This window comes from Athalia rosae, chromosome 2, assembly GCF_917208135.1.
Source record: "Athalia rosae chromosome 2, iyAthRosa1.1, whole genome shotgun sequence".
NCBI lineage: Eukaryota > Metazoa > Arthropoda > Insecta > Hymenoptera > Athaliidae > Athalia > Athalia rosae.
Genome location: NC_064027.1, coordinates 24,589,620 through 24,610,901, shown reverse-complemented (window position 1 = coordinate 24,610,901; position 21,282 = coordinate 24,589,620). Strand labels below are relative to the sequence as shown.

Below are 21,282 nucleotides of genomic sequence, written 5' to 3'. Positions count from 1 at the left end.
CGAGAATAGTATCAAAACCATTTTATGTATGCACCCTTGGCATAGCTACGGTACGTCATAGTCACGTGATAACGCGCATCTGCCATATACATCGTGACGCCGACAAAGGTTGGCTGTTGGCTCATTGCTGTCAGTTGATCAGAGCTTGTGATGAGCGGAAAATTGGTGTTGCTTATGCGTTATTTTGATTTCGAGCTTACGTTATCTAGAGCAGTAACGTCTGTTCCATTTAAAGCAATAGACCTTGGGGTTATGACATTATTCGATCATTGAATTTGGGAGATCCAGAGGTAGATAGAGGCGGAATAATGGGCCAACTTGAGTGAACTTAGGTTACCTAAATTCCAAAACATATCTGAATGTTATGCGTCAACTATGTATCTACATCGACTAAGCGATGCTTCAGTATAATAATAAACAAATAATAATAAAAGTAATATATTTAAATTTAAACAATACGTCGAAGGACAAACATAGTCAAAGGTTTAATTTATATAAAACTATCGCGTGTCAGTGTGTCAAAAGAAATCTGTCCATCGTACAAGATCCATCAAGCCACGAATCGTATCTTTAAAATAAAGGCATACCAAACTCAAGTACCCTCTGTAAACGACTCATACATCATTTGAAATGTGGATTAACCACTGTCGTCAGGCTGTAAACTGCAAGGATCTTTTATTCAGCGATTTGATACAAGAGTGCAAATGTGCTGCACCTGAAGCACGACTCACATACCAGCTACGTAATCGATTGGAGAAATACAAAATTGAAATTCGGAAGGAAATTGTCTGTAGAACCAAGGATGGATGTGCCCCATTATTCATAGCTTGTAAAAGAGGACACGTAGAGATTGTTGAGTATCTCATCACCATTTGTAAAGCGGACATTGAGCAACGAGGAATGTACGAAGTGCCCGATGATAGATCTGTCCACTGCGTAACCCCATTATGGTGTGCTGCTGTTTCCGGAAGGCTGCAAGTTATCAAGTGTCTCGTAGCATATGGGGCACAGATCAATGCCGTTTCTGATACAGGATCCACACCTGTTAGGTCTGCCTGCTTCATGACCCACTTAGGTACCTTGGATAAGTTTTACTAACATCTTTTGTGTACTTGATTCATATAACTTTGTTTTAAGAGCAGGAACAACAATATGGTTTCTGATTATTTAGATCGTAACTTCCTCTCTATTCTTCTGCAGATATTGTTATATATTTGGTTAAAAATGGAGCTGATATACTGAGAGCTAACTACAATGGAGGGACATGCTTGATAAATTCCGTGCAGAGCGTAGAGTTATGCAAATTTCTTCTGTGCAATAAAGCGGATGTTAACGCCAGAGACATCCAGAACAAAACTGCCTTACACTATGCCATCCAAGAACACAGATTTGCTACCACCAAACTGTTGTTAGATCATAACGCAGACCCTACTCTTTGGTCCCGTTACAACGACGATGCACTCCAGACGGCCTGCTTAAAGGGATCTACTCAAATATTTGACTACTTAGGTAAACAATCATAATTAATTTCAATATAAATTAACAATATAAATTAAATGTAGTTATATTCATTCAACAGTTCTTTGTTTTTCATTTCAGTTGAACACATTGCCTATACACCAGAAAGATTAGCCGATGCCAATGAACTGATGGGTTCTACGTTTCTGGATGAGCATAATGACTCGCAAACGGCGGTGAAATACTGGCGGAAGGCCATGGCGATAAGAAATGCACATAGAGTGGATGGTGAGCCTCTACCCAAAAGGCCTCTTGTCCCGAAACGGAAGAGTTTTCGTAATGCTACTGAATTCAAGACCATCGAAGAGCTGAATAGCATCGCTTTAGACCTCGACGCTATACGGGTTCAGAGTTTATTGATTTGCGAAAGAATACTCGGACCCTACCATAAGGATACTTTGTTCAAGTTAATGTACAGAGGAGCTTCCTACGCAGATGCGTTGAGGTATCAACGATGCATAGATCTGTGGAGGAGAGCACTCGAGATTAGAGTAGAAAAAGATTCCGTAAGTTTCATTTGAAATTTGATGCCTGATTTGAGTAAAGCAAACCAGGATACCTGGATGAAGCTTTTGATTATCTTTCAGATCCTTTACAGCGATACTTGTTTGACCGCACAAGCATTGGTGAGACTTATGGTTGATATAAATGAGAAGACAGTCGAGTTTGACGACAGAGTACCAGACAAAGAACAACCGAGATTTAGCGATGTAGTCGCTATTTTTCACCTTTTGGCCAATCCGCTAGCGGAAGCAAGACAGTTGTTAGATGTACGTTGAGTCGTTTATGAGTGTTGGAGCTGTTCATCATTACTTATCATATAAATTTAACTTCGAAAAACTTCACTTGCAGATTCGTCCGGTACACAAAAGACAGCAGGACAGCTATGATCGCATTCTGAAATGCGTTACTCATCTCATTTACTTGTTCGTTCAAACTGCACAATCCGATGAGGAGAGAACAGAGGCAGAACAGCTAGTCTACCACCTCGTAAGGCAAAGCCCGAGATCCGCATCCACGGGGGATTCACTTCTACATCTTTGCGTATCGAGGCTGAATACCATTAGATCTAGTTACTTTCCCGCCGATGAAATACAGGTAAGTGCACTCATCTTTCAGATTTTTACCTCGTATTTCTATATATTTTATTTTTATTCATGGACGTTTGATCTTTGACGTGCCCCAATTTTATTTATACTTACTCATACGAAATTCTCATTCAATACGAGGGAAACGAAATGACATACCAAAGTTCCGTTCACGTAATACATGATTGCGATTGTGAGTTTATTCACCGATTGCTTACCGTCTCAACTTCTGGTTTCATCCGCGTATTATGCTAATTGATCCTTCCAAAAAAGTCCGCTTCGTCCATCTTATAGTTAGAATGTTTCTCCCCTTGTTAGTTTCAGTAACGAGTTGTACGAACTTTTTTTATCGCAAATAAATACTGTATTGGTTGTGGCGTATTTAGCTCCGCGCACAGACAGTTACGCGCGTATTTGATTTCAGTTTGTGAATCCAAAATGCGTTCGAATAATAATTTACTTCGACGTAAGGTTGCTGCGTGCTTCTTATAACAAGCCTTGCTTTCAAGCAGTCGATATTAGCTACTGGTGATTCTTTGATCTCTGAGAATTTGATTAAGTACAATCTGAATCAGCTAGCAAATATCCAACGAGTGAATCGGTTGTGCTTTAAAAAGTTTGATCATCTACTGGCAAAGTTGTAGGGAAAAAAGTGAACAGTACCAATGTGATGGATCTGAGAAAAGTGCCAAGGTTCTTTTTGTTATTTTCTAAGAGCCCAGCAGATCAAAATACAATACAATCGCACAACAGTGGCTGCTGGATTACGTAAATCCAAGCTCTAGATGGCGAGGATGTTATGTGGATTTATTCGATTCGATTTCCGATTTATCCGAAAATACGACGAAGTCTTATCTTGAAAGATATTTTTAACAACTTGTCGATCGACAAGAGAGCCACGTAGATGCCAAGAAAAAAGCATCAGAAAACAAAACGAACCTTCCATTTCATCAATTCCTTAGTTTCACCGGCACAGAAAAAATTGCGTTGCGAAATTTCACTGCTCAGGAAAAAAGCACTTATGATCATCTGGTTTCTTACGTTCCTCTGAAAGAATACAACAAAGAGAGAACTTTGATTTTGCGGCAAAAATATGATTGGAAAGACTTGGAAGAACTTCGGGAATCAACAATTGATTAACAAACTGAAGAATTGTTTAAAAAATCTGCTAACATAAGTTGAGCAAATGTCGGAGCATGGTTGAAAGCCAGAAACGACATAATAACTGAAATAAATACTGATATAGAGGAGCCAAAATCGGTGAAAAGGATCCACAATGGCTTTGCGAATACGCAGGTAAAATTGCGAATAAATTTGTTAGAGCGCAGGCAGATATTCTCCTCGTCAAAACGTGGAATATCATCGATCTCGAGACCCAGGCAGTCGCGAGTGAAGCTAGATCTATAGACAAATATCTGGAAAGTTCGACCGACACCAGACGCAATTTTTTTAAAAGTTGAGCCCATTTGTTCGATGGAAAGGTTTACTGTATGATGACGCTGCAGGAATAATTCTGAAGTGGCAACACTTTCCATTAGTAATGATTAATCCTATGCCGAAATACATTTTGGGCCAATAAATTACAATTCAGGACTTGAGTCACTCAAGTATCGATGTATAGGTGGCTTTTGTGTTACTCGTGACATTGCTGCGTTATTCTCTGAAAGATGTGACCTCAACAAATGAAGCAAAAGATTACACCGTACAATTGAACAACATCACTGGACAAATGGCAAAAGTTGTGCCTTACAGTTAGTGTGGAATGAATTAGTAGTGCTGCGATATCTTGATTGTATTTGTAATTGAAAATAAATATTCCTCTGATTTACTCTGATACTCGATTATTTAAAATATTTATGTTTATTCAATGGAAATCGATGAATTTTCAATTATAATATCAGTACAGTTGCGATGGAAAGCTTCCACGTTTCGAAACCGATCATTATACTTTGACGGGCATTTTCTGATGGCGATACCACCAAGTATTGAATTTCTGTCCTGCTATACGTTGATTAGCAGCTGCGATCAGTTCGTCCAGAGGTTTTATACGATAAGAGGAATTTGTAGAAACCGAATACGTATTATTCGGAAGTAAATTCAGCTGGAATCGTTCAGCCCGCACTGTTGCGAGACCAAATTCCTCGCAGAAAGTACCTTGACACCTACAATATCGCGGTTGAACCAACTCTGCCGACATTTCTTTTATGTTACAGTACGTGTACCCATGGGGCGGTACTTCACCGAGAAAAACGGTGCCTATAGCGTAGCGCTGATGGTTTTCGATCATTTTTACGAAATTTGCAATACAGTAATAGCCTGCCCGGTACTCCTGCAATAATGCCTTGACGCGCGATTCACGGTCGTCATTTTTTCCAATCAGCGCTCCATTTATCCCTTCAAGATTGGCGAACTTTTTTCGTGTCATTAGATAAGAGGATTGGGCCTCACCCTCTACATTTCGAAAGATTATCTCTTTTTGCTTCAGAAAAAAATCATTTGCAAACTGTGCTGCGTATGTGCAAAGAAATTGTGCATCTTTTCTGTCTCTTCGAAGCTCCTGTATTTTCTCCCGAATCGCAGCATCCATTACCTGCCTCGCTTCGTCCAACTCGTCGTATCTGCATAACGAAAAAAAAAAAAAAAAAAAATAGTGAAAATTAAACCCAGTTCACATGACTTAACTTTGAACTTACCTCAATTTCGAAATAAGGGATCCCGGCAACCATTTATGCAGAATTTCCGCAAACAGATACTTGTTCACGTGATATTTAACTTGTTCGCCAAACTTTTGGAAACGAGCGTCCTCATTATTCACTTCCCTGATTGCCCTCGCGTTCTTCCACTCGCATTCTTGTTCTACTATGAAAATTTTCTTTGATTTATCCTCCTCGGTTTTAATGTAAAAGTCCAACATGTCTTCGTGAATCGCTCTGACCTCGTCGTCCAGAGCGTCGATATTCTTGTTGTCAAACAGTAGCTCTGTAAGCTCATAGTAAGTATAAAATGATTTGAAGGGAAGTTGTTCCATCGAAGTTTCGCTGATATAGTTTTCGTATAATCTAGCGGTCTTATTCTCCTTGACCATGTAATCTGAAAACATTCTATTCAAACATTGAATTTCCGACTGATCCATTCTCGGGGCAATTTTGCTGACCAGATTTCTAACGCATTTATCTAGTTTGTTCCAAGGCATTCCTTCTTGTTGAATCCATTCCGATTCAGGATTACTGTACAAGTTGCTGAATTCCGGCACTTTGTACAGAGTTGAAAAATTTCCTAAATCGTCAATTGAAATTCTGCCAATTTCTTCCTGCCATTGGTCCGATATTAATCTGTCCAGTAAGCTCAGACAGTATGTTTCTCGTGAATGCATCTCCAGAGTCCGGCTCAAATCATTATTATTTCTCGAAATCACAGGTCCTGGCGAAGGAACCAACGGTGGCAATTTGTTTATACGTGGTGGTAAAGGACCAGTCGTTGAAGTGCTAGGACTGCTGGGCAAAGTCGGATAAGTCCTTTCAGTTGTGCGAGGTGGTAGCGTGGTGCTCGTCAATTTCGACGTAGTGGTCCGACGCTCCATAGTCGACAGAGAAGGTCCTTTAGTAGGTTCGGGTGATTCTGGTGACTGGTATTCGACAATCGGGTAGTCTTCAAGGAATGGGTAATCGTAAAAAATTGGACATTCACAAACGCGACGGCTCGTCACAGAAATAACCATGCAGCCGAAAAGCAGCACGCGGTAATTCATGGTGCTCCGAGTCCTCGATGTACCAAGTGCGTTCAACGTTAATGGTATTATTACTGTTATTGTTATTGTTATTATTATTAATATTATTATTGTTGCTATTATTACGCATGTGGAACTCCGCAGTGCGTTGATGCACCCGACAATTCCAAGCGTACACTAGTCCTATTAGACCCGAGTTCCCAACTTTATACGAGTAAATGATCACTATGTTTTACCAAACATGTTCCGACTGTTTCACCGAAGGCCATCTAGTCAAGAAAACCAGTTCTTGGATGTAGGGATGTCATATAATGGGGCGGTGCAAAATTTTTTATCCTGTTAACGAGGAGGAAGAATTTCACCGTTTGCGTCGAAAGATGGAGTATCTAATTTTGGCCTGGCCTGGTTAAAACTGTACTTCTTTGGTTCATTTTTCGTACAACTTTCGAAGTTATATTAAGGGACCGTTTATTCTCGAATCTATCTATCTTCTGAATTATGTTTGGAAGTGAACGAGGAAAAGGGTACGATTTTGAGATAAACCGTGGTGATTCTCTAAGTTTGAAGAAGCCGGAAAAAATCACGAAACAAATTGAAAGTAGTGAGACTTTGAACCCTGCAACCGTTTTAAAAACACAAAGGGACATCGATCTCAAGACACACGCAAAGTCGCGAGTAAAGGTAAAATCGATAGAAAAATAAGTGAAAAGATTGAATGCCATGCAATGTAAGTTCTTCGCGAATTCAGCTCGTCTATTCCAATGAAAAACTTGCTGTTCCATAAAACTGTCGGATCTTTCAACAAATCAATAACTTGAAAACTTTAAACATTTCTCATCCGCAATAATTTATCCCATACCGAAATACTCCACAGGAGAAGTAATTACTTGTCGGTTTAAGACTTTCAACACCTGCTGAGTGTTGTACATGAATAGTTAGTCATGCAATTGCAGCCTTAGTTTCCGAGCTATATGACCTCATAAAGAATAAAGCAACCGGAGATCACGCCGTACAAGTAATGAGGAAATATTCTCATTGTCAGATGTCCGTCCCCGATTTCAGTTTCTTCTCTTTCTGGCGATTAGTTTTCCCCCTTGCGACATGGTATATGCATGCAGAATCGGATTTATAAACAATCCCATCATGTAATACGAGAACTAACTCGCAATTGGTTTCATTTCAATCGCAGTAAAGCTTCCATACGATACAGCAATTTTAGGGGTAACATTTTCCCCTTAAATCCGCTTAAGAGCAGTCGATAAAAAAATAAGCATGTCTCGTAAATTTGCTAACAAAAAAAACTACAATATATCCAATACGCTTGTTAAAATCAAAAGCGATCACCTGGGAATGTTTTCCTTGTAAGCCACGTCACTAGGGAAAGAACGAAAGTTGTTATAATTGGCCTGAAATCAATCCGAAGTCAGTGAGCCGATCCACATGAATAGACGTATAGACATGACACCTATAAAATGTAAAATATCGAATTAGAACCAATGTTCAAATTTGTATTGGAAATTTTTTTTTTTCACTCGAATACGCTGACATATTGTTACTCGATTACTTAGGATACTTGTGTTTATTCAATAAACATCGATGAATTTTCAATTATAATATCAGTACAGTTGCGATGGAAAGCTTCCACGTTTCGAAACCGATCATTATACTTTGACGGGCATTTTCTGATGGCGATACCACCAAGTATTGAATTTCTGTCCTGCTATACGTTGATTAGCAGCTGCGATCAGTTCGTCCAGAGGTTTTATACGATAAGAGGAATTTGTGGAAACCGAATACGTATTATTCGGACGTAAATTCAGCTGGAATCGTTCAGCCCGCACTGTTGCGAGACCAAATTCCTCGCAGAAAGTACCTTGACACCTACAATATCGCGGTTGAACCAACTCTGCCGACATTTCTTTTATGTTACAGTAGGTATATCCATGGGGTGGCGTTTCATCAACAAAAGCGGCGGCTACAGCGTAGCATTGATGGTTCTCAATCATTTTTACGAAATTCGCAAGGCAGTAATAGCCTTCCTTGAACTCCTGGAGTAATGACCTCACACGTAAAATGCGGTCATCGTACTTTCCAGTGAGTGCTCCTTCAAGTCCTACAATATGGGCGTACTTCTTTCGTGTTTGCAGATTGGCAGATAAGGTTTCATTTCTCATTTTGTCGAAGATGATTTTTTTCTGCTCTTCGAAAAACTTGGTTGCGAGCTTCGCTGCGTATGTGCAAAGAAATTGTGCGTCCTTTTTCTCTTTTCGAAGTTCATTTATTTTCTCTTGAATTTCAGTTTCCATAGCTTGCCTTGCTTTATTCCAGAGAACGTATCTAAAATTTGAACAAGATTATTTCAGAAATTTTCCATATGAACGAACTTTCGTCTTACCTATAATCTGGAATAATCCCTCCGGGCGCCCATCTCTGGAGAATTTCCGCAAACAGGTACTTGTTCACGTGATATTTAACTTGTTCGCCAAACTTTTGGAAACGAGCATCCTCATTATTTACTTCCCTGATTGCCCTAGCGTTTTTCCACTCGCATTCTTGTTCCACTATGAAAATCTTCTTTGATTTATCCTCCTCTGTTTTGATGTAAAAGTCCAACATGTCTTCGTGAATCGCTCTGACCTCGTCGTCCAGAGCGTCGATATTCTTGTTGTCAAACAGTAGCTCCGTAAGCTCATAGTAAGTATAAAATGATTTGAAGGGAAGTTGTTCCATTGAAGTGTCTCTGATATATTTATCGTATAATCTTGCCGTTCTATTTTCTCTGATTAAATATTCTGGGTACATCCTATTAAGACAGTGAATTTCCTCCTGGTCCATTCTCGGAGCAATTTTGCTGACCAAATTTCTAACGCATTTATCCAGTTTGTTCAAAGGCATTCCTTCTTGTTGAATCCATTCCGATTCGGGATTACTGTACAAGTTGCTGAATTCCGGTACTTTGTACAGAGTTGAAAATTTTCCTAAATCGCTAACCGAAATTCTGTCTATTTCTTCCTGCCATCGTACCGACAACAAGTTGTCCAGTACTTCCAAACAGTAGAGTTCTCTCATTTGTCTCTGCTGTACGCTGTTCAAATCATTTCCAAATCTCGATACCACAAATCCTTGAGAAGGGACTGTGGGTGACTGCGTATTAATACGCGGTGGTGTAGGACGGGAAGGAAAATTTTGGTAAGAACCTTGACTGGCACGGGGTGGTGACGCGGTACTCATCAACATCGGAATCACAGTACGTCGATTCTCATTCAACGGCGGGGGTCCTTTTGTCGGCCTTGGTAACTTTGGTGGTCGGTATCCATAGTTCGTATAGTCTTCCAAGGACGAGTAATCGTAAAAGGATGAAGAATCACAAACACGACTGCTCGTCACGGAGACGACGATGCAGGCAAGGAGCAATAGAAGGTAGCCCATGGTTTTCCAAGAGCTCGCTCTATCGACTGCACTTGATGCTATTAGCAATTATTGTTTTTACTTTTATCCTCTCTATGACTACGTATGTCTAGAGCTCCAACTATGCGTTGATGTATCCCACAATCCAAATCATATACTAGCCCCTGCTTGACCCAAGATCCCAATTTTATAGGAGGAATCGAATATACTACCTTTTGCCAAACATGTTCCGACCGTTCTACCGAAGGCCATCTACTCGAGAAAACCAGTTCCTTGAGGTATGAAAAACACAAAAAGTGTAGCTCGTCTTCCTACTAACAATATATCGTTTCTTCTTCGAGCGTGATTCTTGCCAATGTACGTGCTCACTCACCGGTACGTGTGTATTTATATGTACATGCATCTCCCAGGTAATCAGGTTTTTCGCGAATTTTTTATATTCTTTATTCGATTTTTACCTTACAATTTATACATGTTCATTAGTTACACCGGTTGTCCATAATAAAATAAGTTTTGGCAAAATAAAATTAAAAAAGAGTAATAAAAGAGAAACGAGGAAAAAAATTCGACTACGTTGTACTGCGGTTCATATTTCGAACTACTGGATAGTCAGGTCACTTTAATAGCCAGAGAAATAAACGTTAACCGGTCGCTGTTATTTTATAGGCACTCATAAATAACGATGTATAATGAAAATAAGATGGACCTACAATATTTTTCAGTTCTTCTAGAAACTATTGTATCCGTAAACAAAATTGGCCATAGATAAAAATAGTCAATGTGGAAATTCAATTGATGACACACAGGGAAATGATAATAATGAATTTTTCTTGCACAGGATTCAAGTAGTACCAAAATTTATTAATGTTGGTAATTATTTGTTATCAATAAAAAGTAGTAGAAATAGAAAAATGTACTCCGAACAACCACGTATCGTCCATCGGCTCCTTATAACATAACGTATTCTTCTGCGGATAGACCCGCTATCCATGAGTAACGCAAAAACTTTATTTACATTTGCAAAATCTAGTAGTAAAATTCTGGGTCGGATTAACGACCATTGACAGAACCAAGAGCAATATCAAAACGTTGGTGATTTTGCATTACATTTTAAAGCGCTTTTAAACAAAGTTCTTCTTTTTTATGTTTTTTGGCTAACATTTTCAACGCTGAAAGATAAAAATCATTTTCACTTCTGAGAGTTTTGTCGATGGTTCTTCATTCCTCCGCAACTTATAGAATGACGAAATTTACGCTGTAATAGTTATTTTCGTCTAATGAATATTTTTAGCCAGATTGTCCATCTGATAATTCATATGCCAAGTTTTTTGCGTATTCGCAGGGATACTGAGCTTTTTTTTCTTTCAGGTTTAACAATAAGCTCACCAAAGGAATCCTATATTCTCCATATAATTTGATCACGGAACTCTAACCATCCAATGTATTTATCCCGCGGTAAAGTTGAGTTCGAATACCATTTTCTAAATATTTTACCAGCCAAATGCCTATATATATGGAGTCTAAGACTTGATACATAAGTTCTTCTGTTTTGGAACATCGCAACGTGTTCGGTTGAACTTACAGACCTCTCGACCGGCAATTGCTCCTGATTATTTCTACGCAACAATTCAGCAAAATATTCCTCGTCTACGAGCTTCTCTTCGGTTTGGTGATCGAATAGGTACTATTCACACAATTTATGCCATTCTGATTTATAAATGGAACGATTTCCGGATCTAATCTCCGAACGCTTCTATTAATTTCATGCGCTGCAGATCTACTTTCCAACAGCCATTCTTGTTCGAAAGTATTATGTATACGCCGGTTTTCGAAGGACTATGATAGTCGAATTCCCACATCAAAACTCGTGAATCTTTCGCAGAGATTCTATCGAAATTTTTTGGATATTAGGAAGATACTCTTCGATAATCGCCAGTGGTGGGTCTATGGAAAACCAATTTTTACTCAATTCAAGGCCGAAACTTGAATAGATAATTGTCAAGAGCAGGATTATGACTTCATGGTCAGTGAGAAGAATTTCTAAAATATTATATTCCTCACCAGAGCTCGTTTTGTACCTGAAGATTATTTTTCTTATCTAGACACTTCTTACGCACCGTTTTGCGTAGCTCGAGATACTTGTAGTGTTCGGAGCCTGAGGCTCTTTGAAAACCAGTTACACGGAAGAAAATAGTATTGAAACGTTATAAGTCTCTTCGCATCAAATAGCGCGCGTTAAAATTGGTATGGTTTCACTTGTAGATAAGTTTTCTTACGCGACAAGTGTTATGTAGTAATGTACGAAGCGTGGCGTAGAGCTTAGTTTTCCATTCTATCAGTTCTTTTCCAAAATCAGTTGACTCTCTTGTTTTTTTCGTATACTCTTCTACTAATAGTTCTGTGGATTCCATTTTTACCCTCAACCACAAGGTAATCGTCACTATAGAGTTCACCTAGCGATTTAACCGCGCAGAAGCTTCCAATGCAATGGCAGAATGTGGTTTCGATTACTTTCATATTATTCGACTTTTTTTCCTTACTCCTACACAATAATTCTGGGTAGCTGTAACGATTATTTACGAAAGCTAATGCCGCTGAGAAACGTTGATGATTTTCAACCATTTCAGAGAATACCGTCAGACATTTAGAGTCCTCTTCAACTTCCTTATGAAATAACAAATCTCTTGCGTCATTGAAATGTGGAAAAGTTCTGATAATGTCAGCGAGTTTTTTAGTCTTCGAGGGAGACTTTTGTTGTGTAGATATTTTCAGTGACGCATATTGTTCAACAAAAAAATTTCGCCCGAGTTTAGCCGCATATTCGCAAAGCCATGCCGCACTCTTCTTCAAAGTCCTCAGAATTCGAATTTCAGCGTCTAAACGCTCACGCATTTTTTCACGGGTTTTTAACCAAGAGTCGTGAGTTTCATGGGAAATTTTTGATCCTGATCTCCAATTTCCCACTAAAGCACTGGCCAAATGATCGTTTACCAATTCATAAACCTGAGATTCGAATTCCCTGAATTGTGAAAAAGAATTTTCGGTTGCCGACAACGCTTCTAAATTTTTCCACTCGCACATCCTTGTCATGGTGTAGGTTTTGTTATCCTTGTTCTTTTCGTATGATAATAAACGCAATGATTCATTGAATACCGAACGTTCAGCCTCCCCCAAAGCCCCCGGGTTACGGTTCTGGAACATCAGCTCATTGAATTCACTAAAACTCAAGAACTTTCTGAAGAATAATTCTTCATCTGACGCATTAACGAGATATTCGGCGAACCCTTTCTCGATATTTTTTTCTTGCTGTATATGCGATGTAAATAAACCGTTCAAACACCTTATCTCTCCTCTGTTCAATAACGGAGCAACATCCTTTGCTACTTTTCGAAAACAATTTAGAATCTTTCTCACAGGTGAGCCGCTTTCCATCAACCATTCTTGTAGATTGTTGTCGTATTTTGGTTTCGATGGCGCAGGATCAGAAATGAGAGGAGAAAATCCATAATCATTTTTCTGCAGTTCTTGAAGGCTAACTTTTCTCAATATTTCTGCAATCCACTTCGACGCTAATTTCCGGTCAACACGTCTCAGGCATAAAAGTTCTTGAGATTCTCGCCTTTGAAGCTTTACGAGGTATTCTTGATCGGTTGCCTTGGGATTGTAGGGCTGCCTTCTAGCCTCACTAGATTTTGCAATGTTGATAACAACGACGATGAGAAATATGAAGAATATTGACTCCTTCATGGCAGTCATACACTGCAGCCGTTGATTGAAATGAAAATTAAACTATATAATGAGTATCGCGGGCAAGGCGCTCGCTTTTTATACTACGATTATCGAATGTGAAACCCGTTCCGTAAATTTTGTAACGTGGGATTTTTAATTCCCTTAATGTTTATTTATTTATTTATTTGTTTTGCTTTATTCTAATTTTTTTTTCATGGTTCTGCATTCGTTGCTGTAGGTGTAATATCAATATTTCAAATATTCAAATTCAATTGAATTCTGACTTGCAAATTTGAAATTTTGTTGGAAACTCCATTCTACGATATCTGATTGATCTCTAGAAACAGGCCTAAAAGTCCTATTCAGCCATTAAAAGTTATTTCAAACCTCCATCAAAATTTCGAAGTATTCACACAAACTGAAAGGATCTGGTCATTATTACTTCCAACAACATTTTCCTTTGAACCACTTAAACAAAGTTTATTTCAAGAATCAATTTGCTTATAAATATATGTTAATTTTTATAAATGTAAATTATGAAATGAAATTATATAGTATAGATTCGAGAATAATTATGTACACAGAGTCGCGCATAGATTCTTATTTATCAAATTTAGATTACATATTATATGTGTGAATATGGGGAAAAACGTGTTAACAGTATGTGATTAGTTTTCAATCAAAGTTGTACATAAACCCTCAAGCTCCTGTAAAAACGAGCGCGTTGCCCTCGTTGTTGATCTTGTAATAGCTAGCCTTGATATCCCCAACATCACGTAAAGTGCACAAACTTCCAATACATCTGCAGTATCTAATAGAAATTTTACCGGCTTTCGGAGATTTTTTACATACCAATTCAGGGTATGTTATTTTCGGTTGAACCTCAGCGTATTTTTCGGTAATGGAATTTAAAAGGTGGTTTGATAAAAGAGCACCAAATCTTTCCATACATCTTATATCTTCCCTATAAGATTTTTTCAGTTCTCTGATTCTTTGGCATCCCTCCGTATTACCAGCAGCACAAATCCGACCCTCTTTTCTCGTGACTTTTCCATCAAGTTCACCGATGATCAGCTTAAGAGGTGAAATGTTCTTTGGTAAAATGATTTCAATCTCCTGATCAGCAAAGAAATCGCCAAGAGTTGTAGCATATTTACAGAGATCATAAGTTGTAAATCGACTAGTTCTCAAATCGGTAATTAACGTTTCAAGCTCCTTCAGATTATTAGATCTCACAGGCGTCCACTTTCTATAAATTGATATCCAAGTACCTGGCTTCAAATGTTTAGAATCCAAAACAGCATGCCCAACTTTGAGAGATATAAGTCTGATCACCTGTTGCTTGAATTCCTTTAACATCTCTTCACGATCTCCTTCACGATTTTTAAGCGCAACCAAATTACGCCATTCACACTCCTGGTCAATGATAAACACCTGATCTGAATTTCCATTATTTTCATCCAAAAGATAACCACTAGCTGTTTGATAGGCGTTTAATTCTTCAGGGGTCAACTGCTCCCATGTTCTATCCTTGAATAAAAGCTTTGCGAGGTCTCTAATGTCAAGAAAGGTCAGTGCTGGTAGTGGCAGAGAGCTGTCAAACAACTCTGGCGCAGATATAAACCCTTCGCTTTCGATCTCACTAGATATCAAATTGATCATGCACTTTTCCACAGCTTTTCCACGTACCTTTTTAGTCAAATTTCTCATGCAACTCCCTAAGAATTCTGCTGTGAGTATCTTGCTCTCTTGAAGTGTAACCTCGTTAATAGCACTGCTCTCAAAATCTTGTTCAGTTCTCAGAGATAAATCAGCACTCCATTTATCAGCGAGGGATTCATCCAGTTGTAGAAAACAGTTAAGATTCTCTTCGGCAAATCTACCAAGTTCACTTATTTGTGATTGATCAATTGATCCTCCAAATCCTGAATCCACATCATCATCTTCTTCGTCGAGTGTACTAACACCTGTTGGCCACCACAGGGCCACGACACCCAATAGCAGAAGCAAAGACTGCTTCACAAACATTTCAGAATTAGCTGTTCACTTCCAAAGACTGTATTAGCTTCTTTGTGACTAACTTCAGCGTGCTGAGACTCGTCAGATTATGGACTGCTGTTGCTCAGTCCTTTTTTTTTTTATTTTGTTTTGTTTTATTTCCTCTTTACGACAGCTTTGAGATACTTGTTTATGAATATGTGTGTGTGTCTATAGGTGTCTGGGGTTTTCCTTGGTTTATAAATGGGTGACCTCAAAGCTGGAATTTCACGATAAGATGAAAGTTGTGAATGAATATATTGGAAATTAAGAACAACTTGACAACTACCAAATCTTTTTATGACAGTTACATCTATGAGAATGATAGTTCGGAGTAAACCATTATTTCTTTTTCTCTCTTCTTTCAGATGATATTTCCACACCTCGGTGTAATCAGATTGCTTTTATTATGTGGAGCCCACGTCAATGCAAGGAATGAGTCCTGGTCAACACCTTTACATGTAGCCAGCAACGCCTACAATTTTTTTAATCCTGTAAGTGAATGAATAAAATATATAACTATATTCCTAACTCGTTTACAACAACTATAATTACAGTTCAGATCTCTTCTTTATTTTAGTTGATCAAACTACTGCTTGACTACGGCGCTCATTTAGATACACCAAACAAATCTGGTGACACTCCAGCACGTCTGATATCTTTGAATCCTCACAATAACGTGAATCTTGTAAATTATATAACTCTCAAATGTTTGGCTGCTCAGGCTGTTTGCAAAAATGATATCCAATGTTCAGAACTACCAGTCATACTCCATCAGTTCTTAGAATTTCATAGAGAATAATGCACAAGTTGAAACATGTATGTACAATCTTTTGATTTTTTTCTACACCCTCCAAAGACAATGCGCAAGTTTTTATTTTTTAACAATTTTCCATGACTCACACTTTTTATCATTAATAATATTATGATTTTTTGTTATTCTTATTAGTATTATTCTTGCCATTTGATTTGGTTTATATGAGTATTTATTCAACAGAGTATCCGTTTGCACAATATAGATGGTTGGTAAATCATCAAAAAGAATTTTGTTTCTTTTGGTTAGCATCTACATTATATATTAAACTCAAATGAATGATAACATTCAGGAGAGATTTTACTAGGCAACAGAATAGTGGCATCTATTTATAGTACTATAATATCCACGTACAACGTAGCGAGCAATATTAGTGGAATCTATAATTGAAAATGTACACAATTCTATCAGTAATACTATCCACTGGAACGATGTTAATCGATTTGGTCGTTTCAAAAAATCAGTGATAATATTAAATGAATTACGTGTCGTCAGCTGCAGCTGCCAATAAAAATTATTCATGAGTTAAAATATACATTGTAATGATTAACGTTACAGTATTAGGTATTATCGTTATCAATATCATTATCATTATCATTATTATTATTATTAAACGACTTATAAAAAGTGCACTGATATTTTACTATAAATACGTTGAAAATATATTGAATATAGATATTATGTGTAATATATAATACCTAAGTAACATTCAAGTAACTAATAATAAATTCGACAGTTGATTAGATAATATATCATGATCTTAAAATGCTGTGTTGGTGATGATTGTAATAAAAATTATGTACACAATATAATTTAAGAAAAAAATCGAGGAAGCTTAACATCAGTGTATAAACAAAAAAAAAGACGCATACACACAACAGTTATTTTTCGTAATTGGAATTAGTAGACCGGGATTTACATTAGTTGGGATAACTTATTATTGTATATTTACAAAACCCTTGAAATAGTTAGCGACGTATCCTCACGTAGCTTTTGGAATTTAGTACTCTAACTATAACAAATCTCAGCTTATAAAATACGAAAAAAAATTATAGCTAATCCGCTCAACCAACTCAATTTTAAAATTATAGCACCGCTGGTAGTGTAAGCGTCTACGACGTGAATTTTCCATCCCATATTAGCGTGTGTGAATGAATTGTAATAAACGATATCCGGCCACGTCGAATTCGGAGTAACTTCGAGTATTCCGGCGTCACCTGTGCAATTTTTATCAATTTTTAATGTTTTTTTCTCAGTAAAATAATTTAGACGACTTCAATTACCTGGCTCACAAACTTGTATCAATGTTCTGTTAAACTTTCTGAACGATGGAAAATCGTCGTCCAATCTTCTGTCTCTTCCGTTATGTTTACTTAGACAGAGTGGCCCAACTAGACATGAAAAGAAACAATTTGAAGAATTTGAAAATCGTGTATAAACACATACATATATACGTGTATATAAATAGATATGTGGGCTACTCACCTGCAGTCGGCCGGGGTCTACCTCTTCTGGTGAATTCAACGCCAGCTAAAACGCGTACTTTACCCTGAGAGATATCGGTGAGCCTGTCGTAACCACCATGAGGTTCGTCGGTAATAATGAAAGGGTGATAAAGATTTGTACTGTGAGGATTATTCCCACCTTGGACCCTGAAACTGTAGGTCAGGCCTCTTCGCAGGTATAATTCAGGAATTAATTGACCATTTATGTACCAAGCAAGACCAGTGGATGTCTGACCTGAAATATTGAAAAATTCAATTAATTTTATTCGTCGTTAAATAACCAAATCACCATAGCAAGCTCACCCGTCATTCCTTGGTAACCCTTTCTTCCACCGGATGGGCCAATTGTTGCCGTAAATATTCTTATAGATCTATCAAAAATCCTTGCTTTTTGCCAGGGTTCTCTGTAAAGAATTATCATTCACAAATTATTTATTTAATAAATAATAACTCTGAGTTTATTTTATCAGAAACTTTTGAACAAACCGTAGTGAATTATCGTTGTTTGTGAAATCCATGCAGGAATTTTCTGGTTCTACTCGCTGCAATTGAAGTTTTAGATCTCCTTTGGGATAAACGGAGTGAAAATTTGGCTCCTTATTTTCGTCTAATTTTCCCAATGCCCAGACTACGTAAATCGAACGATTGGTAGGGTATTCCTTGTCGCCAGGATCAGCTTTAAATCAGTACAATTATTGTTGCCGTATATCTTATACATGTTAATTCATTAAATTCAAAGTTTTTGGTCACTCACATGATATCAAATTTCGTCTGTAATGGACAGTAGTTATTCCATCTTGTCTTGAGCTGTCATGAAGTTGATTGTTATCTTGTCCTCCGACCAATTCGTCCTTGCACACCCCTTTGTACTGGCCGAGAACTTTTCCGCACTGTTTGAAAATTAAATTTAAAAATTCCGGTCTCTACAATTTCATTAATCAAATAACTTACCGGGGCGTAAGCTGATATACTGTAATCGTTGGCAAATCCACGAGCACCATCCACGTAGGCAATAGTAACGTCAGCTCCTTCCATTTTGCTTTTTTCATCCGATCCAGAAAGTCCAAAAGCCATGTACTCGTCATCGTCTGTACACGGAAAAAAATACGATAAAATCAAGTAACGAACAAATCGAACATTTTTGTCCATAAAATTTAACATTCTCACCGATTTGTCCGGTCAACTGGATCGTTATCTGTGGTCCAAAGATCTCCCAACCCATTTGATAATTTTTGTGCAGCTGTATACAGTTTGGCAAAGTATTCGCGTATTTTGTGACCTATAAGCAAAGAGGGAAATACTCAATAAAAAAGAGAGCATCAGACTTGGAGTACCTTGAATTGAAAGTATCTTATTTCTTACCTTGACCAAGGAAGGTGGCACGTTAAGACCTTCTGGAACGATAACAGAACCAAAATTCGACTTTGATTCAAGGTCGTAGACGCTGAGCCAGTTGATACCGAAAACATTCATGTCTCCAGGTAGCTGAATGGTGATATCCTCGTTTTTATACATTCTCAGTGGATCCAGACTAGGAAAATTTGAAATCAGTTTAACTGTTTTTCGTTTGAGGGATAAATTCAACATCGGAATATATCATTTTTCTTACTATCCATAGTCGTCAGGGACTTTGACGCCCCTACTCGACGGCTGGGGACCAACGCCGACCCAAAAATAAGCAGTTCCGGTACCGTCGTAAGTAAATTGTGGAATCCTGATGGTTTTAGCATCTAGGATTTCAATAGCCTCCGATGACACCTCGTGGGACCTTTTTGAGAGTTGGGAAATTTTCTGGGGCCTTGGAGGATCAAATTCTTCAGGTACGTAAATATCTCCAAAAGTATTCTGTGAATATTACAATTGTAACGAAAAAACAAAAAAACCCAACGAAAGAATTAGATGAAAACTGCGAATTTATTTATCGTCTTGATATCGACTATACTGACCTGATTAGAGAGATCATAAATTGCAAACCATTTGATATCGGTTATTTTTTTCTTATCAGGCAGTGTCAGGGTAAATTCTTTGTTGAAGTATCTTTCAAGTACGTTCGTCCTGTAACAATTTTGAAAATAATTTTATTCTAACGTGTAGAATCAGGATTCATCATAATAATAGATTTTAACGTTATTATAAAATTGCACACCTAAAGGACATAATTTCAACAGAAGTTTTATCAATCCTGTTGTTACATGTAATTATTCTTCTGTGAAAATTTGCGAAAATTTAAGACTATATTTTGTACCCACTTTCCCCATTCATCTGCTACGATGAAACCCTGAGGACCAGGTCGGTTAGTTGTGCCAGCCCAGAAGAAGGTGTCCGCACCATTACCGTCGTAACTAAATGACGTCATTAATAACGTGTATTCGTCAACGACGTAAACGTCACCCGATACCTGATGATGATAGGCGTTCAATTTGCCGAGGTATTTACCTTTGTAAATTCCTTCATCATCCTCTTGTCCGTAGGCTAAATATCCAAAAACATATACATGTGTAACGAAATTTAAGCAGCACAGATTAGAGAAGAACAATTCCGAAAATGCTATTTCTTTTTTCTTTTGAATATGCCTTGAGAATCATCGTGTCTACTTTGAAAGATTTCAGCAATTGGGTAATTCAAGTTTAGTCATCAAGAATCCAGAACAAAGCGTGCTCGATGCCATAGCCGACCAGAAATTCTTTGAAATTTTTTTTTTTTTCTGCTTGTTCTTCTTACAGATCATTTCCAATTTTTTCAAATTGGATTCACCTTTCACTTTTTACAATAATCAATCATTCTCGCATAATAATCAGCAAAAGCCCAAATTAATCACTCACCTGTACAATGACAGAATATTGTTGTAAATATGAGGAAATATTCAATAACTACACTTTTCCACATAATTATGACGTGATTATGGTTTTAAAAATGAAAACAAGAATAAAACTTCCGCAATTGTGACTAGATTACTGTTGTACTGTTATTTCCGGTCACAGATGGAATAAGATACACGGGGTCTAAACGCATGGCGCAGTTTACTATTCGGTTTAACAATCCTGCATTTTTCTTCAGAGTTACGATAAGTATTGAAATGAAAAGAATATATTACAGTGTTTTTTGTAGGAAAAAAATCGAAAGAATTATTCCAGGCGGTTCAAAGGTATTTTTCGGGCGATCTGAACGAAAGACTCGACAGCAACGATTGTACGGAGTCAGTTCTTGCGGTAAAGAAAGTAAACTGATATTTTAGAAAGGATAGTAGCTGCTCTACCTTGAAGAAGGCTAGCAGCTCTCATATTTTCCGTTACCAGTCTCCATACTCGCTTCGCTTCTTGGGGAACCAACGCCGAAGGCGCCGATATCATACGTCACCGAGAGAAAGCATTGAAGTCTCCGTCAGAAAGGTCTCCGTTATGGACATGAGTCTGTGATTTGTCTGATATCGCGATTGTGTTATTTATAAATTTACAG

General features: G+C 37.8%; 4 protein-coding genes across 5 annotated transcripts; 1 reads left to right on the top strand and 3 right to left on the bottom strand.

Annotated features, from left to right (window-relative positions):
- Positions 1–116: 116 nt before the first annotated feature.
- On the top strand, positions 117–17,138 carry LOC105689107 (protein fem-1 homolog C). Of its 2 annotated transcripts, none has more exons than XM_012405877.4 (7): positions 117–1,075; positions 1,201–1,509; positions 1,600–2,024; positions 2,106–2,288; positions 2,371–2,616; positions 15,876–16,001; positions 16,088–17,138. In XM_012405877.4, exons 1-7 carry the CDS (start codon positions 631–633, stop codon positions 16,307–16,309), a joined length of 1,956 nt encoding a protein of 651 aa, XP_012261300.2. In that variant the 5' UTR covers positions 117–630; the 3' UTR covers positions 16,310–17,138. The 2 variants fall into 2 exon arrangements, with proteins under 2 accessions (XP_012261300.2, XP_048505625.1); XM_048649668.1 differs by lacking the exon at positions 16,088–17,138 and adding an exon at positions 9,935–10,019 and having other exon boundaries at positions 15,876–16,002.
- Positions 4,443–6,801, bottom strand: LOC125499665. The gene is made up of 2 exons (XM_012405878.4): positions 5,300–6,801; positions 4,443–5,224 (listed from the first exon to the last, which is right to left on the bottom strand). Exons 1-2 carry the CDS (start codon positions 6,352–6,354, stop codon positions 4,549–4,551), a joined length of 1,731 nt encoding a protein of 576 aa, XP_012261301.2. The 5' UTR covers positions 6,355–6,801; the 3' UTR covers positions 4,443–4,548.
- On the bottom strand, positions 7,898–9,911 carry LOC105689108. The gene is made up of 2 exons (XM_025747050.2): positions 8,729–9,911; positions 7,898–8,670 (listed from the first exon to the last, which is right to left on the bottom strand). The coding sequence occupies exons 1-2, from the start codon at positions 9,760–9,762 to the stop codon at positions 7,995–7,997; spliced, it is 1,710 nt and encodes a 569-aa protein (XP_025602835.2). The 5' UTR covers positions 9,763–9,911; the 3' UTR covers positions 7,898–7,994.
- Positions 16,366–21,029, bottom strand: LOC105689109 (protein Skeletor, isoforms B/C). The gene is made up of 13 exons (XM_012405881.4): positions 20,649–21,029; positions 20,076–20,298; positions 19,773–19,881; positions 19,436–19,671; positions 19,189–19,357; positions 18,994–19,105; positions 18,778–18,914; positions 18,581–18,716; positions 18,313–18,502; positions 18,130–18,230; positions 17,807–18,061; positions 17,605–17,712; positions 16,366–17,538 (listed from the first exon to the last, which is right to left on the bottom strand). Exons 1-13 carry the CDS (start codon positions 20,710–20,712, stop codon positions 17,351–17,353), a joined length of 2,028 nt encoding a protein of 675 aa, XP_012261304.2. The 5' UTR covers positions 20,713–21,029; the 3' UTR covers positions 16,366–17,350.
- Positions 21,030–21,282: the final 253 nt, after the last annotated feature.